The sequence below is a fragment of the Rhinatrema bivittatum genome, chromosome 6 (genome assembly GCF_901001135.1).
Source record: "Rhinatrema bivittatum chromosome 6, aRhiBiv1.1, whole genome shotgun sequence".
In the NCBI taxonomy this organism is placed as follows: Eukaryota; Metazoa; Chordata; class Amphibia; order Gymnophiona; family Rhinatrematidae; genus Rhinatrema; species Rhinatrema bivittatum.
The window spans coordinates 162,927,592-162,952,917 of record NC_042620.1 but is presented as its reverse complement, the minus strand read 5'-3'; the positions used below and the strand labels follow the sequence as shown (position 1 = coordinate 162,952,917).

General features: G+C 39.5%; 1 protein-coding gene across 1 annotated transcript in view; it reads right to left on the bottom strand.

Moving 5' to 3' along the window:
* The window catches only part of ABCA12 (ATP binding cassette subfamily A member 12), a 615,834-nt gene that overhangs the window by 498,379 nt on the left and 92,129 nt on the right, over window positions 1-25,326 (bottom strand). Inside the window, exon 4 of the mRNA XM_029607914.1 lies at window positions 22,613-22,734. Coding sequence (XP_029463774.1) covers window positions 22,613-22,734 — 122 coding nt within the window. The remainder of the gene's footprint in view (window positions 1-22,612; window positions 22,735-25,326) is intronic.

Below are 25,326 nucleotides of genomic sequence, written 5' to 3'. Positions count from 1 at the left end.
AACCCCGCGAAATGCCGGATAGCACAACGGGAGGTCAAGTACCTGGGGCATCTAGTAGGAAAAGGTGTGGTCAAACCCCTAATGGACAAGATTCAGTGTATCCGGGACCACCCAAGACTCAGAAACAATTATAGAAACATAGAAACATAGAAACATAGAAATGACGGCAAAAGAAGACCAAATGGCCCATCCAGTCTGCCCAGCAAGCTTCACACACTTTTTTCTCTCATACTTATCTGTTTCTCTTAGCTCTTGGTTCTATTTCCCTTCCACCCCCACCATTAATGTAGAAAGCAGTGATGGAGCTGCCTTCTTGGGTTTGGTGGGCTATTATAGGTGGTTCATACCCCGTTTTGCTGACATAGCTGGTCCCTTTAACGACATGCTATGAAAAGGGACACCGAATCAGTTACGCTGGGCCCAGCCAGCAGCAGAGGCGTTTGATCTTCTTAAGAGAGCCTCGTGCCAAGATCCGGGATTAAAAGCTGTCGACTTTGCCCTCCCCTTTGTATTACAAACAGATGCCTCAGGAACGGGATTGGGGGCGGTCCTCTCACAAATTGACCACGGGGAGGAGCACCCTGTATTATATCTTAGTCGAAGACTGCATTTGCACGAACAGAAATACGCAACTAATGAAAAGGAATGCTTAGCTATTAAGTGAGCAATAGACTCACTGAAGTATTATCTAGCCGGGCGTTCCTTTGTCCTCGTCAAGTACCATGCACCATTAAAGTGGCTCAATGTTATGAAGGAGTCTAATGCACTGCTAACCAGATGGTACCTGGAGTTACAGACTTACCGCTTTGAGGTCCGCCATAGAGCAGGCAAGGACCATGTAAATGCGGACTTCCTCTCGCGCTTGGGGGAGGGGATTGGAACTCCTGCGTCTAAGAGTTCCAAGGTTTTTAAAAGGGGGGGGGGGTGTGATGCAGTGCAGCACTGTCGGGGGCAGGAACAGACAAAACACCATAAGGCGCCAGGTAATACCAGAGCCAGACAGCAAGGGACACAGTTGAAGTGGAGAAAAACTACAAATCCCAGGTTCCTAGAACCACCACCTGACCTGTGGGGAGAGCCTGGAGGCGAGCAGGTGGCAGATTTAGAGAATAATGAGGCAGACACAGGTGAACCTATGGAGCTAGAGGAAGAGAGCGTGCTTACATGGTGGCAATGGCCAGAAAAAGCCAGGGCCAGGAGGCAGGAGGAGGAGGAGATGGAGGGTTTGGGGCCTGTTGTACCCCAACTCCGTATGAGGCAAAGCTGGAAGCCCCAGCTAAGCCAGGACCTACTGAGACCTGAACTCAGGGAGTTACGGGCGGCTGACGGACTCCAGGGATATCTGGGACTCGCGGAAGGCCTGAACCTGAGACAACGGAGCGGCACCCAGGGCAGCCGGAGCAGTGAGCCTTCACAATATATATCTTAAATATACAGTCACAAAGACATATATTTAAGATATATATTTACCATATCTGTGATTGTATGCACTATTAAAAATCTATCTTGCTAAGATACATTGACCAGTAGATTGTTGCCACACATTATTCCTCTGTTGTATACAATCACATAACTAGACATCATTCTTTTCAATAGTTTCAAAATCTAACTTTGTTTTGTCTGTGTATATTATCTCTCTCTCTGTATATATATATATAGGTCCTTATCCTATGTTGTCCCTAGCTTAGGCTTTAAGTTAGGATTTAGGAGTGGGGCTTGGCAATCTCCTACAGTGAGGTTGTTTGAATTGGTCAGCCAGCTTGTATAATTGCAGGCTGAGAAGAGAAAAGGTGTGGCTATTTGGTTTTAGATTTTGGAGTAGAAGAGGTGTGTTGGAGTACCTCTAAATTTCAGGCCTTACAGCTTCATTTTGAAGAGGGCAAGATGCAAAGGCAGATCTCTGGCCAGTACCTGCTCAATCTGGTAGGATTTGTCTAGGTGGAGATTCAATCTATGACATTTTTTCTTTTATTGAGGATTACCAAGTGAATTGAGGGGAAAGAGGGAGATGAAAGTAAAGAGAAAGGGGGATACTGGGTAAGAGGGGTGAAAGAGGGGAGATGCTTTGCTAGAGCTGTCGCCACCAGGGGGATAACTCTTGTCTATGCCGTCAAAGAAGAAAGAACTGTGCTGGAACAGCCACTGGTAAGTAAAATAGGGGTAGGGTGTAATTCTGAATAACTGCTCCAGGCAAAGAAAAATCTGGTCCCAGCACTGCTAAAAGGAGTCATCATCTCTAACTACAACCTTGTTGAGCTTGAAATCTTTGTGCAGTTTTATCAACAACAAAAAAGATCCAGCTCAATGAAAAGGAGTGTTTGTTGGAGCTCTGGGAATACCTCATATAGGGCCACTGAGGGCTACAAGCTACTGCATACAGCTCTAGAAGGCGCTAGGGCTTTTTAATCATTGGAATCCCAGAGTTAATGATTCTTAGAAAAGCTATAATATACGTGAGAACAAGCAGTCCACTATATGGATTGTGTATTACCAGTTCTGAAGAGTTCAATTCTGAGCTGCCGGTGTGTTATAGCATAGAACTTCTTATGCATACTGCATGTTGTCCAACATTGCAATGTTTCGGGTAGTCCTTCTTCAGGGAAAAAGAATGGTTAGATGCTGGCGGGTGCAACTGGTAAGCAACTTGTTGTTGTAAAGCGGTCAATACGTCAATGCGATGAAACCTTTAAATATGGCAAAGGCTATCATTGCCATTTTGAATACTGGCAACCGATGGCCTGAGTGCAGGAGGTCGCTCCTGGAACCCTGCTGGACCACCAGGGACTTTTGGCAAGTCTTGGGGGACCCTCCTGACCCCAGTGCCATTGGTCGGCCCCTGTGACATAGTGAGGGCAAAGGCTATCAGTGCCATTTTGAATACTGGCAGCTGACGGCCCGAGTGCAGGAGGTCACTCCCGGACCCATGCTTGACCACCAGGGACTTTTGGAAAGTCTTGTAGGGGTCAGGAGGCGGCAGCCATCCATTGCTCCTACCATGTGACAGGGGCCGACCAATGGCACCAGTAGCCCCTGTGACATAGTAAGGTCAAAGGCTATCGACGCCATTTTGAATACCGGCAGCCGAGGGTGTGAGTGCAGGAGATGGCTCCCGGACCCCCTGCTGGACCACCAGGGAGTTTTGGTAAGTCTTGGGGAGGGTCAGGAGGGTGGGGGGTGTTTAAAATTGTTCCTTTAGACAGCTGAATAATTCAGAGAAGATTTGTTGTATTCGTGGGGAATCGCGATAAGTTTCACTTCCCCATGAATACAATGAATATGGCCCTATATGTTGCAGATTACCAATACATTGGAAACAAATGCACACCCCATGGCAGCTTCAGAATTGAACTCTACAGAACTGGTAATACACAATCTATATAGTGGACTGCTTGTTCTCACATATATGATAGCTTTTCTAAGAATCATCAACACTGGGATTCTCATTGGCTCTATATGAGGTATTCCCAGAGCTCCAACAAACACTCCTTTTCATTGAGCTGGATCTTTTTTGTTGTTGATATTTAGTAATTCTCAGCCAAAACCTGGATCATTTATATTGTGCAGTTTTATGACAAAGAGGCCGAGGGAAAAGTAGGAATGGAGGGAATAAAATGAGAAAACTCAAAAGTTCATGTACACCACAATATTTGGATAATTATGTTGTTCCAACAAATATAAAACAACCTGAAAAGATTAAGACCCCAATTTTCTTCAGGACCAAGAACTCTATACTACAAGAGCTGTACTATGGATGTTGGGGATGGCAATAATAAAATCAGTAAATCCCCAAAATTTAAGAATTTCATATCTTCCTTTTCAGTGCATATGGATTATTCAAGACAGAATAAAATAAAAGTACATAAAACATAGCAGCAAAAAAAAACAAAACAAAACCCAGAAATAGGCACACAATGACCATTTTTTGGTGTGGCACCTTCTCTATGAAACACCTTCCCAGAAGAGCTTCACTAAATAAATGTCTACTCCCATTTCAGGAAGCACACAAAAGCTTGGCTTTTCTACCAGATGTTTAATGCAATCCTTCCCATTAAAAGACTGAGCTGAATAGCCAGCACACTATTGAGTGCCATGCATATGCTGTTACAACATAATATTCTATGCCAGGAAAAATCATGGAAACTATTCTAAAGAACATAATCACAGAACATATAGATTGACATGGTTTAATGGAACACGGCCAGCATGGATTTACCCACGGGAAGTCTTGACTCACAAATGTCCTACGTTTGTTTGAAGGGGTTAATAAACATGCAGATAAAGGTGAACCAGTAGATGCAGTATATTTGGATTTTCAGAAGGTGTTTGAGAAAGTCCCCCATGAGAGGCTTCTAAGTAAAAAGTCTTGGGATAGGAGGCGTTGTCTTATAGAAACATAGAAATGACGGCAGAAGAAGACCAAACGGCCCATCCAGTCTGCCCAGCAAGTTTCACACTTTTTTTTCCCCCATACTTATCTGTTACTCTTGGCTCTTAGTAACCTTTTGGTTCTATTTCCCTTCCACCCCCACCATTAATGTAGAGAGCAGTGTTGGAACTGCATCTAAGTGAAATATCTAGCTTAATTAGTTAGGGGTAGTAACTGCCGCAATAAGCAAGCTATACCCATGCTTATTTGTTTACCCAAACTAAATAATTCAGTCCTTGTGGTTGTTGTCTGTATATAGATCCACTTTTCTTCATTCCCCCTGCTGTTGAAGCAGAGAGTTATGCTGGATATGCATTGAAAGTAAAGTATCAGACTTTCTCCCCTGCCATTGAAGCAGAGAGTTTTGTGGATTGCAACTGGTTAAAAGACAAGAAACAGAGTGTAGGATTGAATGATCAGTGGAGAGAGGGTAAAAAGTGCAGTGTCTCAGGAAACTGTACTTGGACTGGTGCTTTTTAATATATTTATAAATGATCTGGAAAAGGGAAAGATGAGTGAAGTGATCAAATTTGCAGATGACACAAAATTATTCATAGTAGTTTAATCAAAAGTAGATAATGATAAATTGCTGGAAGACCTTGCAAGGCTGGAAGATTGGATGTCCAAATGGCAGATGAAATTTAATATGGAGAAGTGCAAGGTGATGCATATAGGGAAATATAACCCATGCTGTAGTTTCACAATGTTAGGTTTCATATCAGGAGTTAGAACACAAGAACATAAGTCTTACGATACTGGGTCAGACCAAGGGTCCATCAAGCCCAGTATCTTGTTTCCAACAGTGATCAAGCCAGGTCACAAGTATCTGGCAGGCTCCCAAGGGGTAGATAGATTCCAAGCTGCTTATCCCAAGAATAAGCAGTGGATTTATGCGGCTCTCCCTTAATAATTGTTAATAGGTTTTTCCTCCAGGAATTTATCCAAACCTTTTTTTAAACACAGCAATATTTACAGCTTTCATCACATCCTCTGACAACGAATTCCAGAGCTTAATTATGCGTTGAGTAAAACAATATTTTCTCTTATTAGTTTTAAACATATTACCCAATAACTTCATTGTGTGTCCCCTCATCTTTGTACTTTTCAAAATGGTAAACAACTGATTAATGTTTAATCGTTCCATTCCATTCATTATTTTATAGACCTCTATCATATCTCCCCTGAGCCATCTCTTCTTCAAGCTGAAGAATCCTAACCTCTTTAGCCTTTCTTCATAGAAGAATTGTTCCATCCCCTTTATTACCTTGGTTGCCCTACTGTGTACTTTTTCTAATTCTGTTATATCTTTCTTGAGATGTAGTGACCAGAACTGAACATAATACTCAAGATGAAGTCATACCATGGAGCAATACAGAAACATTATTATATTCTCTGTTTTATTATCCATTCCTTTCTACCCAGGAAAAAGATCTAGATATCATAGTGGACAATACATTGAAATTGTTGGCTCAGTGTGTGGTGTTTCTCAAAAAAGCAAACATAATGTTAGAATTATTAGGAAAGGAATAGTGAATAAAACAGAGAATGTCATAATGCCTCTCTATCGCTTCATGGTCAGACCACACCTTGAGTGCTGTGTTCAGTTCTGGTTGCCACATCTCAAAAATAATATAGATGCACTGGGGAAGGTACAGAGCAGAGCAACTAAAATGATAAAAGGGGATGTAATGGCTCCCCTATGAAGAAAGGCTAAAGACTGTTTAGCTTGGAGAAGAGATGGCTGAGGTGGGATTTCATGGAGGTCTACAAACCATGAGAGAACTAGAACAGATAAATGTGAATTGATTGTTTACTTTTTCAGATAATAGAATGACTAGGGGGCACTCCATGAAGTTAGCAAGTAGCACATTTAAAACAAATTGGAGAAAATTCTTTTTCTTCTCAATGCACAATTAAACTCTAGAATTCATTGCTAGAGGATGTGGTTAAGGCAATTAGCTTAGCTGGGTTTAAAAATGTTTTGGACAAACTACTGGAGGAGAAGTCCATAAACTGCTATTAGTCAAGTTGACATAGGGAATAGCCACTGCTTATTACCGGCATTAGTAGCATAGGACCTATTTAATGTTTGGGTACTTGCCAGGTTCTTGTTTCTTAGTTTGGCCACTGTTGGAAACAGGATGCTGGGCTCGATGGACCCTCAGTCTGATCCAGTATGGCAACTTCTTATGTTCTTATGAAATGTGTACACATTTAGTCCAATGCTAAGTGCATAGTATTGATAATATTAATCTAGCATAGGCATTGATACTGACTTAAAGTTTAGTAAAAATGTTATGTACCTTTTCAATGTACAACTGCAAAAAACTGGGATTCATTGTAGCCAGTTCACTATTTGTAGCCCACCTTAGGTGAATTTCTTATTCAAAAAGGCAACATTAAAAAGAAAAACCCAATGTGCTGATTTTTCTTTTACATTACTGCTTAACATATTTCTTTTGCATGACATTTACAAAATGAAAATAAAATGTTTCCTTGCAAATCTGCACTGCTTTTTCGACTTGTCAATGTAAATGTAGATTACTGTAACAGTTTATATTTGGGTTTACCATTTAAAACATTGCAGCCATTACAACTCTTGTTAAATTCTGCTGCGCGCTTAATCACATGGACAAGGCAATATGAACATGTTACTCTGGCACTCTATAGTTGACACTGCTTACCAGTGCAACAGCCAATCATCTACAAGATTGGAATGACAGTCTTTAAATGAATCAGCTCAAATTCCTGCCCATGGTCAAATGCGCTATTAAAGATACATGAAGCATCCCATCAATTAAGATCATCTCAGGGAGGACTGTTAGATGTATCATCAGTCAGATTTGCTCACCTTATGACAACAAGCGAGTCCGCCTTCTTGGTCACAGCACCCATTTGTTGGAACTCCCTTCCAATGGAACTCAGAATGTCCAAATGTATACAAAAATTTAGATTCCTCCTGAACAGTTTTTTGTTGAAGCTAGCATTTGATTAAGAACTCTAATGCCAAGCTCTGTGCGGTCTAGAGACATATTGGTGTATAATATGTTTTGTTAATGTTTTTATTATGAATGTTTTACTCTTTTTTTGTACACCGCTTAGACCTTTTGTGTTAAGCAATAAATACATTTTAATAAATGAAATGAAATCTCAGATTTCTTAATCTGGGAAGCTGGAAACAGCCTCAGCTACTTAGCCTAAACTACTTCCTGGATAAAAAAAATATTATGTTTCTGTTCTTCTCCTCATTTCTCAATTCAAGAAGTGTCTGTAATGCTTAGTGTATCAAGTAGCATCATAGCTATGGTGTAATCTGCTGGTAACAGCAAACATTGCACAATAAGGAAAAGATGGTTTGCAAAATTCCTCATAACTCATACAGTAATAATATCAGAAGATATTTGCATTTACAAACCAGAGACAGCACAGACTTGAAAGACTGGTTAATGCACAGTACACCTCAATGAAGATTTGACATCATTTGGAGTGAGGAAAGTCTCACAAAGATGAGATTTCTGCTATGTTCTCGCCCTAGCTTGATGGTACCCTGTTATAGAGTCCATCAAGCTAGGGCGAGAGAACATAGCAGAAATGTCATCTTTGTGAGACTTTCCTCACTCCAAATGATGTCAAATCTTCACTGACGTGTACTGTGCAGTTCATGCATCTCACTCTGCATGTAAAACTGGCCCCTATACCAACACCTCACCTCGAGCTATTAGCTTACCCTCCTATTGGTGACTACTATGAAGGCCTTATAGATACGTTCTCTCTCTCTCTCCCCCCCCTCCCTTGTGAGCTGCAAAATAGTAATTCTCAAAATGACCCTAAACATACCCTTTCTCTTGCCATGGGTGTTATCCATGTGATATTATAGCATTTTGATGAATCTAGGGGATAGGTAGTTTATCTAATTTGACTTCTAAAAATGTAATTGAATCTTTTGGTTGAACTAGAATTTCTGACAATTTGAGAAAGATACTGAGTGGTTGATTCAATCGACTAATCCACAGAGCTTCAGTTTTTAATGAATTTTTAGTCTTCTTCTAACCCTTCAGCTAAAGCCAGAAGGCACTAGGGTTATACATTCATTTGAAAGGAATGAGTAAACCAGAACAAATTGACTCATTTTTGGTTCATTTCAAATAAACCAAATTTTAGTCAGGAAAAAATGAAAATTTTCCTTTCTATTCATTTTTAGCAAGGAATGTGCACTATTTTTAAATAGAAAATAGTACACACTATTTGCAAATAGTGTGCATAATTTGCAGAAAACAAAAATGAAATCATGAAAATGTTTAAATCTACAAAAACAAAACTAAAAAAAAAAAAAAAGAAAAATAGATTAACCAAAATTGATTTATTTTTTCCCTATCCACATCCCTAGAAGGCACTGGTTTAGAGAGAACCTGTTATCTTTAATATCATACTTCTTTAAAGCCACAGGCTGAATGTCATCTGCATCTACAAAAGGGCTACAGCCATGATCTTGTATCCAGGTTGCTAATAGGACAAGATATACATTAAAAAGAATAGGATGGAGGAAAGAGCTCTGAGGATGAATAAATAACATTGGCATAGATAGATTTTGGCCTAGATAGATTTTGCCAGGGATAGATTTAGGATTTTGCTGCTTCTAGGCATTTTTGGTGTTTTCACTCCCCCATCTTCTGTAAGGATCTGTTACAGGGTAGCAGAGGGCTGAATAAGCTTCAGAAGAGCTGGAAGGCAGCAAATCTTAACAAGCTTGCTGCCCCTAAATGTTTACCTCCCTAGGCATAAACATAATGGGTGCTTATTGACATATCCTAGGCTGGCCTCAGTCTGGTTCCAAACTACAGAAATCTAGGCTTGGATTTCTACACAGGCCTACTCATCCTATACCAAGGGTGGATACATTCTTGGGGGGGGGGGGGGGGGAGGAAGCATTAACCTGCTACTGCTACTGCTGGGAGCCACTGGGAGTCATCGCTGGGAGTCACTACCACACACACACACTGAGAACCACAAGAAGAGGGGAAATGGAGGTCTGGGAAGAATTGCAGATGCAGCACTACCGAAGTGTGGCACAAAACTAAATCTGTCTTTGATCATTTCATATTCTCAGCACTAATGGGAAGGGCTGCTAAACATTAGTTACTCTGATCACACACACACACACACACATTTATAGAATAATAATAAACTTTTAATTAGACAAGTTATTCTGACTTTCATGTGACACTTATCAAAGCATAGGGTCAAACATGGGATCAGGAGAGAACTGAGTCCCTCTATTAATTACAGGGAAAGCTTTGTCAACTAAAAATTACATTTACTTCCCTCTGATACACAGCACTATATAATTATCCTTGTGCAGAACATTTCATCATATGCACCTTTCAACTGATTGTTTTGAAATGCTGTTTTCCATTCTCAGGTAAAATCATGTCTGTAATCCATCCAACTCAATTGATGAAACCTTGTTTACAACAAGCATTGTATCCTGTTATCTGTCTTACCTGATTGCATCATTAATGCACTTAGGGAACATCTCAAAAAAACCCCACAGGGCTACGTTGTCCTTCCATTGTCGTAGGATCGATATGGTTTTCATTATACCCGTGAGAAATAGAATCTGATTCTCAGGTTTACTTAGTTCCTTAAAAGAAAAAAGAGGTGTCATATTTGAACAAATGATAGATCAATTAAATCTATTTTTCTTGACAAAGTTTTGTTTATTCAAACATTTGTTTGACTTTCATCCAATATATTAAAATGTAAATTTCAGTATATGATACAAATACAATGCTATGTATCATGGCAGAATAAAGGTCAAATCAAGATGAAAATATGATGAGGAATACATACTGTTCAAAGCAACCTATGGAAAATAAATGAGTCCTGAACAAAAGAATAAATGGCAAGATATTTTAGCAGTTCCAGAAAGATTTTAATTCTTACAAGCAAAGATTTGTTCTTTAAAAGCAAACTGCAAAATGTAAACATGAGAAACCTGAGAAAGTGAGTGCATATTTTTCCTAATGTGATTAAGCACAAGACACTTGATTTAGAAAAAAAATTGCTTGGGGCTAAAAGACATTTGCTGAAATGATCCATCACCAATGCAAATAAAAAAATATCCATGCTCTTCACAAATACAGCAGTAGAGGAATTTGCAGCTGTCAGCACTTTTGTGGGACAAGGTTTACACAGCGTAGCTTCTAAGCCTTGCCCCTACTCTCAGTAAACAGAAAATGTTATCTTCCTCATAAAAATGTTCTAGTCCCCTCATTAATCCTTTATAGGTTGTGAGACTTTCCCAACCACATCCTGCATATCAGGAAAGAAGGGATGGTGTGACCAGCATGTTATAACTCCTAATGCCACTACACTTCGGGGGGAAAAAAAAGTAACTGATTATTCTAGTTTACTGTCTGAGACAAGAGCACACAAATCATTGAAGTTCTGAACTCAATGCAATTTAGACTCTCTCACATACAAACATGGAGCAGTGCTTTTAAACATAAAGTACTTCTTGGAGTTGCATACATTCTATTGTTTCGAAAAAAAAACACTCTGGAATTCAAAACTTTGACATAAGAGTTGTAAATGGCAAAGAAGCAGTCCTCAGCCTGTATTTTTCAAAGCTATTTGCGTGCATAAAAGATAAGTTTTTGCAAATACAGGGCTTGTAATAAAGTTGCCTGGGGTTTGTGAATAAAAAAGTATGCATGTAACCCAATTTCATGCATATATGCGCACAAAAAACAGAGACGTTTTGGGGGACAGAATTGGAGTAGAACTTGGAATTCCATGCAAATGTTTGATTTAAAAAAATTATGCATGCAGAAGTTACCCATTGCTAAGTGCAGGCAAAACCTGGTGCGGGTGAGTTGTGCACATACCCTAACATAATTTTCATAGCGAACTTAAATTCATAAGCTTGCTTTCAAAATTGGTGTTACTTATGCACATAGCTGTTGCACAAGTTATCTGAGACATTGTAAAATTATTCTCTTAAAGCCCTTTTGACAATTTAGGTCACTCTACCAAACTGGTGTTCAAATCCAAACCTCAAGGCCCCCAAAAGATCTGGTTTTCAGCATCCCTGCAATGAATATCCATGATATATTTGGTCTAAGAGCAAGGCTAATTTGTTTGATTATCCTGGGGAGTCTTGATGGTCAAATTTCAGAACTACTAAACCCTTCTATGCACACTCAAGATGCTGTTCTTCATCTTATCTGATACCTCACACTTCTTTCACAGCCCCAATACATAGTATTTCAGCAGGAGGAAAAGGAGGAGCCTGAAAGACCCACCAGCTCACAGGGGTCTACATCACCTCTTTGCTGCAGGAACAACCACATTAGCACCATCTTCAACCCTCTATTCTCACCCCATCCCCTTCCTAAATGCAAAAGAAAAGCTATTAAAGGGTAGATTTAAAAAAATACATGGACGTGTGATTTTATTAACATGTGCGTGCTGGCACACACATATTATAAAATCAGGAGCAGTGCACGCAAGGGGGGGGGACATTTTAGCGACTTTCGCATGATGATGCATCGCTGCTTTCCCCAGTTTCCTTCCAGTCTGCACCAATTAAGTCAATCAATGGTGCTGTCCCGGCCCACCCCCTGCCCTGCCCCTCCCCCCCCAAAAAAAACATGCCCTCCGGCCTGCCCCTTCCAAGAGGCCCGGCACTTGAGCACATGCTGGTCTTTACGCGTGGAAGATTTGCCCGGTGGACATAAGGCCCAGCTACGTGCATAAAGGCCGGAATTTATGCTTGCTGGGCATTTAAAATCTGCCCTTAAAAGAAGTTTAATACATTCAAAACAGAAATTTATAGGAGTTTGTCTTTCTTTATATGAATGGAGGAAGGTGAGGGAATATGATGCAGACATTTAAATAACATAAAGGTCTTAATGTACAGGAAACCAAGCTTTCTCATGAAAGGAAACTGTAGAACCAAGGTCACAATATAAACCTCCAAGGGGGTAGATTCTGGTCAATATCAGAAAATGTTTGTACTCAGAAAGGGTGGTGGATGCCTGGAATACCCTCCCGGAGCCAGTGGTGATAAGAAGGACAGTGACAGACTTCAGAAAATCATGGGATAAACAAAGAGGATCCCCAGTGGCAAGAGAAGAGTAATGTTAATGAAGCTCCGGGCAACCTTCACTGAGCGACAGTTGCAGGCCCAAGGTAGCAGTGACATGACTGCATTGTGCTTACTGGAAGGCATGGGATAACCTTCACAGAGCAGTAGTTGCAACCCTAAAAGGGACATAGTGGGATTGGGGGTTGGGTTCCATGTAAGAATATGATCTACTCTCGGTAAATGCACATAAAATCACTGCTGGGCAGACTAGATGGGCCTTTTTGGTCTTAGTTATACATCATGTACTATGTTACTATACTACTATGAATGCTGAAATGCATAGCAACCTGATGGGTGAGAGGATGGGGAGCGGCATAGTGGAGTAAATGGAGTAAATTGGAGAAAAACTTTAAAGTTTTTTTATAGTATGAGAAAACCTACTACCAGTGAAGATTAGTGATTCAGTTATTAAATAACTCTATTAAAATCTTCTTTTACAGTCTAATATCTACTTAATAGCATTCATTCCGCTGGTAAAATGCAAAACATATACCTGGATACTCACCACTGATACAATGTTACCTATTTCCTGGAGGCCAAATTCTAACACCGATTGCTCACTTTGGCAAAACTTGTTGAAAGCTTTAGGACTTGTAGTTAGATCTTTAGATACAATGTTGCATACAACACTTTTAATGTTTCCCGAAGTAAAGTTCTCATTTAAAATCTAAAATAAAATAAAATAAATCAATTTTATCTAAAAAGCAAGATAACTTAAATAACTTATATTGATAAAAATAATAGCTAATCTTTACATTCCATAAAGAGTACTGGATAGTTGTGAATGTATTTTTGCTTCAGTTTTTGTATTATTATATCTATTTCAAATTCTTGGTTCTTGTAAGTCTGGGAGGATCCTCAGTAAAATATGTACCCCTGGAACATATCCATTATTACATACAGTGTTGAGTCCAACTTTATTATAAGTACATATTCTTTCTATTTGGGTTTTATTAATTCATATGTCAGAATAAGGAGTTTGGCTATTAGGCATTGCGCACTGAATAGGGGTCTAGAGAAACACAGCAGAAGTTTGTAAGTAATGATTATGTGATGCCAAATAGCTCCATTTCTGTAGGTCAGGCTGAACCAGTCCTGGTTTTCCCACTTTGCATGCATGGAATTGTGGTATTCTCTTTTTTTGGTAAAATAAAAGCACAAGTAGGTTCATGTATGTGGTTGAGACAAATCAGAGCTAGATCACATCTGGCTGAAATGGCATCAGTTGACCATCCAATAATGATCCCTAAAACTGAAGAATAGAGATGTCTGGAAAGAAAACCCAAAAAAACAGAATATGATGGCAGATTTGAGAAGTTGCTGTTTTCAGAGTGTAGGTACTATTTGCTCATTTGTCAGATTTATTTTAACTGTTTCTTCCCAAAGCTTAGGAGCCCCTAAGCACATCAAAATATCATACTTGCACTCCATGAAGTTATAAAGTAGCTCATTTAAAACAAATCAAAGAAAATTCTTTTTCACTCAGTGCATAGTTAAGCTCTGGAATTCATTGCCAGAGGATGTGGTTACAGCAGTTAGTGTAACTGGGTTTAAGAAAGGTTTGGATAAGTTTCTAGAGGATAAATCCATAAACTGCTATGACAGTAATTAACTAGCAATAGTAGCTTATGATCTATCTAATGTTCGGGTACTTTCCAGATACTTGTGACATGGATTGGCCACTGCTGGAAACAGGATACTGGGCTTGATGATCTTATGTTCTTATGTGGGCCTTCAGTACTGGGAAACATCATGCTACAGCATGAGACAAAGATAAATCAGAATGGGGCCAACAGAAGCCTTCTTGCTTTGACTGAACCTCTGGCATCCTGCCCCACTCTCCTCCCACATGGACTTCCTGTTACCAGAGAAACCCATACAAGGGGTGGGGCAATCAGTGTGAGAGCTGCTGAAGGCCCTGTGCTGATTTAATGATTTTTGTTCCTCGTCATCTCCTTCCACTAATTGGAGCTTGCACCAGAAGGGGAAACAACAGCATAATAGAAGATATGCATTTAGGCAAAGGCATCAGTGGCAACTCTCCGACACCAATAAGAATTTGGCTGCGAAGGCAGTTCCTATGTCAGAATATGGGCCTGAAGGCAAGATGTATCCTTCCTTTTCTACTTCTGTTTAGGTCCCTTCATTCCCGCAAGTGCAGTGAACCATTTCAGCCCCTAAGCACTTGAATTTGGAGACCTCGATCTCATCAGGTACCTCATTGAATGCAAGCACACCTTAGTTTGCCATAATCTTTGCCTGCCGCTTTAGACTGTGAAACTTTGAGTATCCTAAATTTTAGTGGGAATGCCAATCAAATTTCTTTTGATAAGGTTTAAGGTTTATTTATTTTTATACCATCATTTCAGTAAAACCATCATAACGGTGAACAATAAATTAAGGTAAGAAAATACAATACACAATCAAATCATATAAATTTAGTAGTCAATAAAACATAAATACTAAAATAAGCTTAAGTTAATCAATTAAAACAGAGAGATAAAATAAGATAAAATGAAATACAAAATAGAAAAGTGCTGCAATAATGCCATATTCTGTTGTCGCTATGATTCCAAGTAAGCACATTTAAAAAGCCACGTTTTGAGATCTGTCTTAAATTTCTTAATATCTGTTTGCAGTCTAATTTCTTTGGGCAGAGAGTTCCATAGTTTTGGGCCTGCTATTGATATTGCCCTTTCGCGAACTTGACAAAGGTTTGCCGATCTAACTGTTGGTACTGTTAACAGACCTTTATTGGCTGACCGTAAATTCCTCTGAGGTACATGCAACCGTACTGATGTATTAAGCCAGTCAACATTTGATCTGTAGACTATGTTATGAATGATGCATGCCGTTTTATACTGTATACGATAAGTTAATGATAACCAATGTAAATTAACCAGTATAGGAGTTATATGATCACTCTTTTTTATGCCTGTTAGAACACGGGCCGCAGCATTCTGTAAAATTTGTAAAGGTTGAAAAACACTCTGTGGTAACCCTAATAAAATGGAGTTACAATAGTCTATGTTTGCAAAAAGAAGAGCCTGCAAGACTGATCTAAAAACATTTGTAGTAATGGCTTAAGGTTTTGAAGTGTTAGTAATTTAAAATATCCATCTTTTAATTTAGTTACGATATGCTTGTTCCATGACAACTCTGAGTCAATTATAACACCTAAATCTCTAGCATAAGAGGAGGGATTAATTATTGTGTTGTTATCAATAACTAAGGGCGGAAGATCTTGTTGTTTACATTTTCTTTCTAGTAAGATTATTTCCGTTTTATTCATATTTAAAACCAGCTTCATGTGTTGCAGCAATTGTTGTAGCGTGGATAAATAAAGTGTTATAATTTTGTAAGTTTGCTCAACTGTATCTTTAACAGGCACAAGAAATTGTATGTCGTCCGCATACATATAAAAATTCAATCCTAACCCACTTAAAAGATGACAGATGGGTAAAACATAAATATTAAAAAGGGTAGCCGAGAGAGCAGAGCCCTGTGGCACCCCTGTTTCAAGAGGGTATTTTTCAGATAATTCATTATCAATTTTAACCTGAAATGAACGATTTTTAAGAAAAGATAAAAACCAATTTAAAACCATACCGGTAATTCCAATTTCTCTCAGACGATCTATTAAAATGCAATGGTCAACGGTATCAAACGCAGATGATAAATCTAAAAGAATTAAAAAGTAGCTCTGGCTGGAGTCAAATCCTCTTAAAATAGTATCTGTCATGGCAATTAAGAGTAATTCTGTATTAAAATCTTTTCTAAAACCATATTGATTTGGAAATAAAATATTATTAGATTCTAAAAATTCTGCTAATTGCTTCTGAACTATTGTTTCAGATATTTTGGCCAAAAAAGATAAATTAGGGATGGGTCTATAATTACTAAATTGCAATGAGTCTAGATTTGGTTTTTTTTATTACAGGTTTAATAATGGTATTTTTTAATACTTCTGGAACAATACCCTCAATTAAAGATTGATTGACAATAGTAGTAATCGATGGGGCAATCAGGTTTGCAATTATTTTTAAAGTTGGAATAGGAATGGAATCAATTGGATGCAGAGCTGGATTTAAATTTTTTATTAATTTTTCTATTTCAAAAATGGATGTAGAATCAAAGGTATCCCAGGATATGCCTTCTTTTGTAATCATTTTAACATTCTGGTTTGGACTTGATTTAAAATTTGCGTTTAATATGTCAATTTTATGATAATGGCAGGGAAAAATCACAGATCACTTTGGGATCTCATGGGGCTCCAACCAATATATAATCTGTAGGAGCAGCCATGACTCTTTACATCTCTCATTTTGAAAATACTTAAATCCATTCTTCACCATTTCATCAGCTCCTCCCATAATGGCTCCGATATATTGACCAAAATAGAGTCCAAATAAAGATTCAAACAAAATAATAGTAAAGAAAATAAAAATGTTGCAATGAGATTCTTTTAGAATTTAAGAATTTGACTTTTCAAAAGTGAATAATAAAGAAGAGAATACCTCAATATTTATTTTATTTATTTATTTAACATTTTTCTATACCGACATTCGCACGAGACATCACATTGGTTTCCAGATAACAGCAAATTCAGCCAACAGGGCTTTACATTACAATATATATGTTGGACCATCATAACACCCCATAGATGCTGACTTTTTTTCATTCAGTATTTTCACCACTGTGGGTCATATTTAATCATCGGTCTTTGAGGGTTAATCCCTTTTTTGAGAGATCCAATTTGTTTGAAGAACATTTTTTAGTGTTTGCAGACAAAGAATAGTGCTTACAGTTAGACAATATTAATAGTTCCTCTACTTTCATCTCACCAAAGGGGAAGTAAGCCTACTTTCATCTCATAGCAGTGAAAATACTAAATGAAAAGAATTTGGCATCTGCAGTGTGTTATGATGGTCCAACATATATATTGAGGTATTTCCTTCTTTATTATTCACTTTTGAATAGTCAAATTCTTAAATTCTAAAAGAATCTCATTGTAATGTTTTTGTTTTCTTTCCAATATATTGATGACTTCTTCCTATTATGGATTGGCAAGATCATTCAATTCTTTGGGGTAGATTTTAAAAATTTGCGTGATCGCGTACTTTTGTTCGCGCACCAGGCGCGAACAAATGTACGCTGGATTTTATAAGATACACGCGAAGCCGCGCATATCTTATAAAATCCAGGGTTGGCGCGCGCAAAGGGGTGCAACCTGCGTGCGCCGAGCCCAGCACGCACTGCCTGTTCCCTCCGAGGCCACTCCGATTTCGGAGCGGCCTCGGAGGGAACTTTCCTTTGCCCTCCCCCCACCTTCCCTTCCCCTACCTAACCCACCCCCCCGGCCGTATCTAAACCCCCCCCACACCTTTGCTCCGTGTTCCGGTCCCGGGGGCTGGTCCGGAGGCCGCGGCCATGCCCCCAGAACACCCCCGGGCCGAAACCACGCCCATGTCGCCACCCCCAAAACGCCACGTCGCTCCGGGTACGCCCTCGACACGCCCCTTTTACAAAGCCCCGGGACTTACGTGCATCCCGGGGCTCTGCGCGTGCCGGCGGCCTATGCAAAATAGGCGCGCCGGCGCACGAGGGACCTGCGCGCGTAAATCCGGCCGGATTTACGCGCGCAGGGCATTTAAAATCCGCCCCTTAATGTTTATGGACTGGGCTTAACTACTGCCATCCCAATTTACAATTTGAATAACATCTCCATAAGACAGAAATTTCCTTCCTGGACACTTTGGTCATAGTTTGACCTGGTTCATTTGAGACAACACTATTTCAAAAACCTACCAATTGCAATACACTATTACATTACTCAAGTCACCACCCCCATTCATTGCACAATAATATTCTTTTAGGCCAGTTTTTTAGTCTCAGAAGCCTAGGCTACTCCTGCAATGATTTCATCACTGAATCTCAAACATTGTTTGCTTCTGGGAAAGAGGCTATCCCTCACACTTCCTCAAAACAACCTTCAAGTGTGCTTTATACATCAATAGGGATCTCCTATTTTTGCTACGTTCAAAAGAGTCTTCAGATCAACTAATGTGTGTTCTCTTTTTCTCTGAAAGAATCAACCAAGTGTGCAATATAATACGCTGCCATTGATCAACTCTGACACTGCATTTGGTCTTCAAACATGTACCCAGATTCACCTTCTGTAGAGGTAGGAACCTACATGATGCATTGGTCCCTTTCAAATTGTATTTTCTTCCATCTTTTCTTCCCTCCTCTGATATAGGTCACTATCCATGCCAATACTTTTCTTTCTGCTCTCTGTCCTTATCCATTAAGGAATTCACCTATGTCACCTCTGAAAAGATTTATCACTTAAAACACCATTCTGATTGCTCCACAAAAGGAGTTATCTCCATCATTCTATGTCCTTGTCCTAGAATTTATGTCAGTAAAACTTTCTTACCTTTGAAAACCTATATCATTGAACAACATTCACATCTTCGTCTGGGCTGCAAGCCCCCCTTTTCATCCATTGGGGAGAAAAGTCACACTCCATCTCTGACATTAAATTCTTTGTCATTGAACTCAGTTTCCTCCCTAACAGAGGAGGTGATTTTTCATCTTTTCTAATCAGACATGGACAACATTGAATTTTTGAACTATGTTCCCTAACACTTGCTGGCCTTAATAAGGAGATCGAGTGGATAGTGTTCCTTTAAGCTTCCTTTAAGCTCTCTTGTTTTCATTTCACTTTGGCCTCACTTCATGTGCTTCATTAGTTCCCTTTCCAGTCATATGTTTCATCCATATCTCATCATTTAGGTTTCTTTCAGGTTCTACCCTTCTCGTTACCTATTGTTCAGGTCTCTTTCAGGCCATCTCTCTCTTTTTTCAGCTTGCGTTCAAAAAGGCCCATTTCTATTTCTCTTATTCTCTCGGATTGGTCTCACGTAATTCAGTTTTGGAGGCACTTGATTGGCTAATTGTATGGTAATCTTTTGCCACAGTTTTTCAAATTTTTCATTTGCTTCCTCCTGTAATATAGTAGGCATCCTTCTAGGTAGCTGAACCTTTGCTGTTTTCAGCGTCCTTTAAAGTGAGTTCAACATGTACTATTTTATTTTCACATTTCATTAGACCACCTCATTTTCTTATTCTGTAATGTTCTTTATTCTATTACCTTATAGAATACCTTAAAAAAAGCTTTTGATGTTCCTCTCTGACCTGTTTAAGCCACCGTATACCATATGCTGTTTGGTAGGTACCCTTTTTCCTATCTTGCTTCTGTTTTTGAAAATGTTTAATTTATCTTGTTTCTAAACATTTAAATTATATTGTACAGTATTTTGTACTTTTATGGTTGCTTTCAGGACACCTCAGCTTCTAGTTCTATATTTAATTTATGAACCACAAATTGGTATGTTCTTTTCATGCATGTTTTCTTCTAATTGCTGTTTTTGCTGCTGTTCTATTTATAATTCTCTGTTCTTTTATACAGATGTGTATCTGCCTTTGTGGTCCCTCCCAATGTAGCTCCTATGGTGAAACACACCCACATTGGAAGACTGTTAGGGTCATTTATCAAAATGCTAAAAGGCGTTTTTGCATGCGTTAAGGGCTTATTGCATGCGAAAAGTGCCTTTAATGCACGCGATAGCACTATAATGTATGGTGCGATGCAAATCTGAAAAAGAGGAGGAGTTAGGGGCAGGAGTGGGTTTACTGTTTTGTGAAGTCCTATTGCACAGCTTTAATGCTAGTTTTAACTACACCTTTTTCAGTAGCGTTAAGCTGTGTGATAGCTTGATTGCATTTTGTGACATGTTCTCAAATGCCTGTTTTAGTAGTTTTGAGACTCCTGAAGGGGGAGGGGGAGGGGGGAGAAGGGGGGAGAGGGGGAGAGCGGGAGAGAGGGAGAGAGAGAGAGAGAGAGAGAGAACCTAGCTGTAACTCCCCAACACTAGATAGGTATTTATATTTCTATGGAAGGCCCACCTAGTAACGTGAGGTGAGGTTGAGGTATTAGTGTAGGGGTTAGGGGCCACTTTGACATTCAAAGTGAGACGTACGAACAGAACAGTACTCTCTTGTGAAGATTTGATAACCCTCGGAGTGAGGAAACTCACTCAAAGATGAGATTTGTGCAATGTTCTCTCAACCTAGCTTGATGGTCTCTCTACCTGGGTAACATCAAGCTAGATTGAGAGAACATTGCACAAATCTCATCTTTGAGTGAGTTTCCTCACTCCGAGGGTCATTAAATTTTCACAAGAGAGCACTTTTCTGTTCGTACATCTCACTTTGAATGTCAAAGTGGCCCCTAACCCCTACACTAATATCTAAACCTCACCTCAAGTTACTAGGTGGGCCTCCCATAGAGATATAAATACCTATCTAGTGTTGGGGCATTATGGCCAGATACTCACTCTCTCTCTCTCTCTCTCCCTCTCTCTCTCTCTCTCTCTCTCTCCCCTCCCTCCCTCCCCTCCCTCCAGTGGTTGTATGTAGGAAATACTACACTTATCTCAAATTATCACAACTTGCAGTAACTTAGCTCTTCACCTAGGTATTAGCACAAATTGTAATAAACTTCCTATTACCATAAAACACACCCCTTTTTCTATCACATGCAGTATTTAGTGCATTTTGATAAATCCATGTCTGTATTTGTTTCACTAACTTGGACATATTGCTTTGAATGAAGATTTGGAACACTACTTTATCTCACTTGGAACAGCTATACCTTTTGGACACACATCCTTCTTTAACTTAAACTTGACCTTTAACAAATAAGCACAAATGTTGGCCAAATTTATTTTAGGTAAATGTTAATTTAATAGCATGGTGTATCATAAACTAAAGAAAAACATTGCATTCACCACTGTACAGCATGCATCCACATTACCTGCCCAGCGCTAATTATTTGATCGAGTACTTGGAAGCCATAAGTCCAGATTAATGGAGATTGCCGAAAATCTGATTATCGAGACAAAAATATATAATTTAAAAAAAGGTCAAATTGGATAGCTGATTACATACAAAGATGATATTTGACAATTTTGTCCCCTGTACCATGCAATACATGTATAAAGGATTTGCTTCTCCATAACTTTTAAACAGCATCTTCAGAAATAACAATGAGAGTGAATATTTCAGCAGCTTCATTTACCACAAGCATAAATTGTTTACCCTCTTCTCTGTGGCCCATAAACAACAAAAGCTGGAGGTCCTCAGAAAATATGACATGAAATAATGGTTTTATCATATGACAAAATAACAGGTAGGTAGAGATTACAAATGTACAGATTTCCAGCCCCTATTCCATTTAGGGCTCAAAGGGGAACTCGCACAAAATCCAATAAAACCAATACACTCCTCCAGCACGGATGGTGCCACAGTATTTCAGCATGATATTCACAGGATATTTCAGGATCCTTGCTGCTATATGATATGTCACCCCTTGTGATAAAGTACCCTCTCCACTAAAAAATGCTAAAATGAGCATATGTATAGCAATCTAAGGCCGGGATTCTCCATTCTCGCAGAGAATGGTGAATCCCGGCGGTAACGGGGGGCGGGGGGGGGGCTGCGAAGGGGGGGGTGGGCCTGTGAAAGCCGGCAGCGATCGCACCACTGCAGTGTTATCGCTGCTGGCTTTTGCATCCAATAGCGCCACCGTGAGAGGTGGCGCTATTGGGCGCACTACTGGCAGCGATAATGTGTCTTATCTTATCGCCGCCAGCAAAGATGGCGCCGCGTCCACCTCCTTGCTGCCTCGACTCCTCCCGACTCTGCCCCGACTCTGCCCCCGGCAAGAGTTAGCCTTAGAAAATAACCCCCTATTGGGTGTGAAAGCCGGCAGCGATAACACAGCGGTGGTGCGATCGCTGCTGGCTTTCGCAGGCCTGCCCCCCGTTACCGCCGGGATTCACCATTCTCTGCGAGAATGGAAAATCCTGGCCTAAGCAACTGAAACATTCTCCAAAATTCCTATGTAAAATTTGATTAACGATCATTTTTATGAGTCCTCATTAAGTAGTGCTGATGAATAAATAAGGTACCTGGTAATGTACTGTTTTCTGAAATCTGGGCATCCCGTTGTAATAAATTACCATCTTCTACCAGAGTTGTTGATGTATTCATTTTTGTGGTATAGGAATTAGTATATGGAGAATCTCCCATTCTTGAAGGAAAAACACAAAGGGATAATTTAATTTTATAACAGTCCATATGCATTTTCAAATATACACATAAGTTAAATTATATCAAGTTTCGAAGGACAAGTATGCATGTAACTTTCTTTTGAAAAGTATGCCACCAAAACAGCACACAATTATACCTGCTAACTTATATGCAAAACGTTTTTGAGGAAATTTACATGCAAAGTTTTCAATATACAAAAGTATGCTTGGAAATGAAAACTCCTCACTAGCTCTGTCCCCAGGATGTCCTCTGCTCACTGTGGATAAACTTATGTGTATACAGGCCATAAGCACATAGTTTACCCACATATGCAGACAAATTTATAACAGGCCATTTCCACAGTAAAAGCCTGTTTTATCCAAGGAAATGCCTTTGAATATTACCCTAAAAATATCAACATGTAGATGACAAGAGAACATAATGTTGCCCAATTTCATAGCTATAATAATATTAAACAAACATTATACCGTATATATCTGATGCACTACACAATAATTTTAATAAGGAACACACAGGTTAAAAAGTAGACTGGAGTATCTTATATTAATACAATACTGAAAGCACTTTTCTATAGCTAGGTTGAAAATCAAATATGTTAACCTGGGTATCCTGGGTATACAGTACAGTATTATATTTTAGCACTTTATGCATAATCCAGATCAGGGTATGGTTCTCTCCTGCTACACAGGAGAGAGGCTCGGTTTGAAACCAGCAGGTTGCTAGGAAACAGGCTTCACCTATGCAGACATTCCCATAATCAGGGAAGCCTGAGAACGTTTAGCCTGGACACTAAAGCGAGAATGCTCTCTGGAGGCACAGAGATTTTACTTCAGAGAACTTGATACCCTTCATTGGGGTAACCATTTATTGTATATTTGCTAAGCTGAGGAGAAACTGCATTTGCTTATGTTGCTCCTATAGATGGTGGATTTTTGTTTTTGTGTTACAGCAAAGAAGCTGTGCCTAAGGAAGCTAATTTTTAAAAGTAATTTGCCTGGATACATACCAACTTAACTAGGTAAAAGGATTGTCTGAACATTGCTCTCCCTCTATGTGGCTAAAAGTACGCACATAATTTTACTCACATAGGAGACATTCCTGGGGGAGGGGGATAAGAAAATAACCCATGTAGATTGCATTTTCAAATCTACATGCATTATTTTCTATGGAAAAAGTACCCTCCGAAAAAGCAGGTGCAAAAATGTCTACAGGCCCTTTTTTTCCCCCATAATTTCTTTTGCCCATACTTTCCCTTTGAGAACTGGTGCACAGCCCATGGGCAAATAATACCTGAGGACTTTGCATCAGACAGTTTGAATATTGCCCTCTTTGTGTTGCTGAGTCTGTTGGGCCTGCCAATTCTAATCAGCATTCCTGAAATAGATCTAATGCAAAGGAAGTAATAGAAATATGCTAACCGTGAAAACCTATAGGTAAGGGTCAAAATAATAATAAAATGGCTAAATATTAGACAGAATATGCAAAGGGAGAGAGAATCAAATGTGTGAGCCTGGCTACTCTTTTCTTAAGGGATACTGCTGACCTTGAAGATTTTAGATGAAACAGAAGATTCACATGAGAACAGAGCAGCCAGGTCTATGGATGGGCTGGACTGGAGAATACATCCTACATATACACCACTGACAGTACATCTTAGATGCAGCTCTCAGAGAGGCGAGCATGTTTGTAGGGGAAATGAGGCATAGATAAGAAGAGAAAACACTAGTTATGCCTTTGAGAAAAGCCATAAAAGAGTCACATGCAGCACAATTTCAACTGGAACTATTTGACATTAATTGTGAATCTAAAAAAAGAAAAATGGCAAAGGGAAGATTCCTTTTGGAACTGTCTGATATAGAGGTTAATAACGTATTGTGCTTCCCTTATACAACTCCAAACAAGTGCACTATGATATTTTCCCTGCACTCTCCTTAATAAATATATACACAGACTGAATATATTGTGAAATTTCTATCTATTCAATCTAGCTAGTGTTTTTAGACTCCTGGCTAGTTTGTATTGAAATAACTGGTGCTAAAGTTTTAAGAAAAAAAAGGTATTAACCTTTGGATGTGGTGACAAGGCTGGGATACTTGAAACTCCATTTATAGAAGAGCATGTATGGGAAGAGCTTGGAAAACTGAAAGTGGACAAGGCCATGGGGGCCAGATGAGGTTCATTCCAGGATACTCAGGGATCTCAGAGATGAATTGGCGGGTCTGCTGCATGACCTGTTCAATAGATTCCTGGAAGTGGGAGTGGTGCTGAGTGATTGGAGAAGAGTGGTGGTGGTCCCACTTCACAAGATTGGTAGAAGAGAGGAGGCTGGAAACTACAGGCCGGTTAGCCTCACCTCGGTAGTGTAAAAATTAATGGAAACTCTGTTGAAGGAAAGGATAGTGAGCTATCTACAGTCAGGAGGATTGCTGAGGCAGCATGGATTCACCAGGGAAGGTCCTGTCAAACAAATCTGATTTTTTTTGATTGGATGACTAAAGAATTGGATTGAGGAATAGTGCTCGACATGATCTACTTGGAGTTTAGCAAAGCTTTTGATATGGTCCCGCGTAGG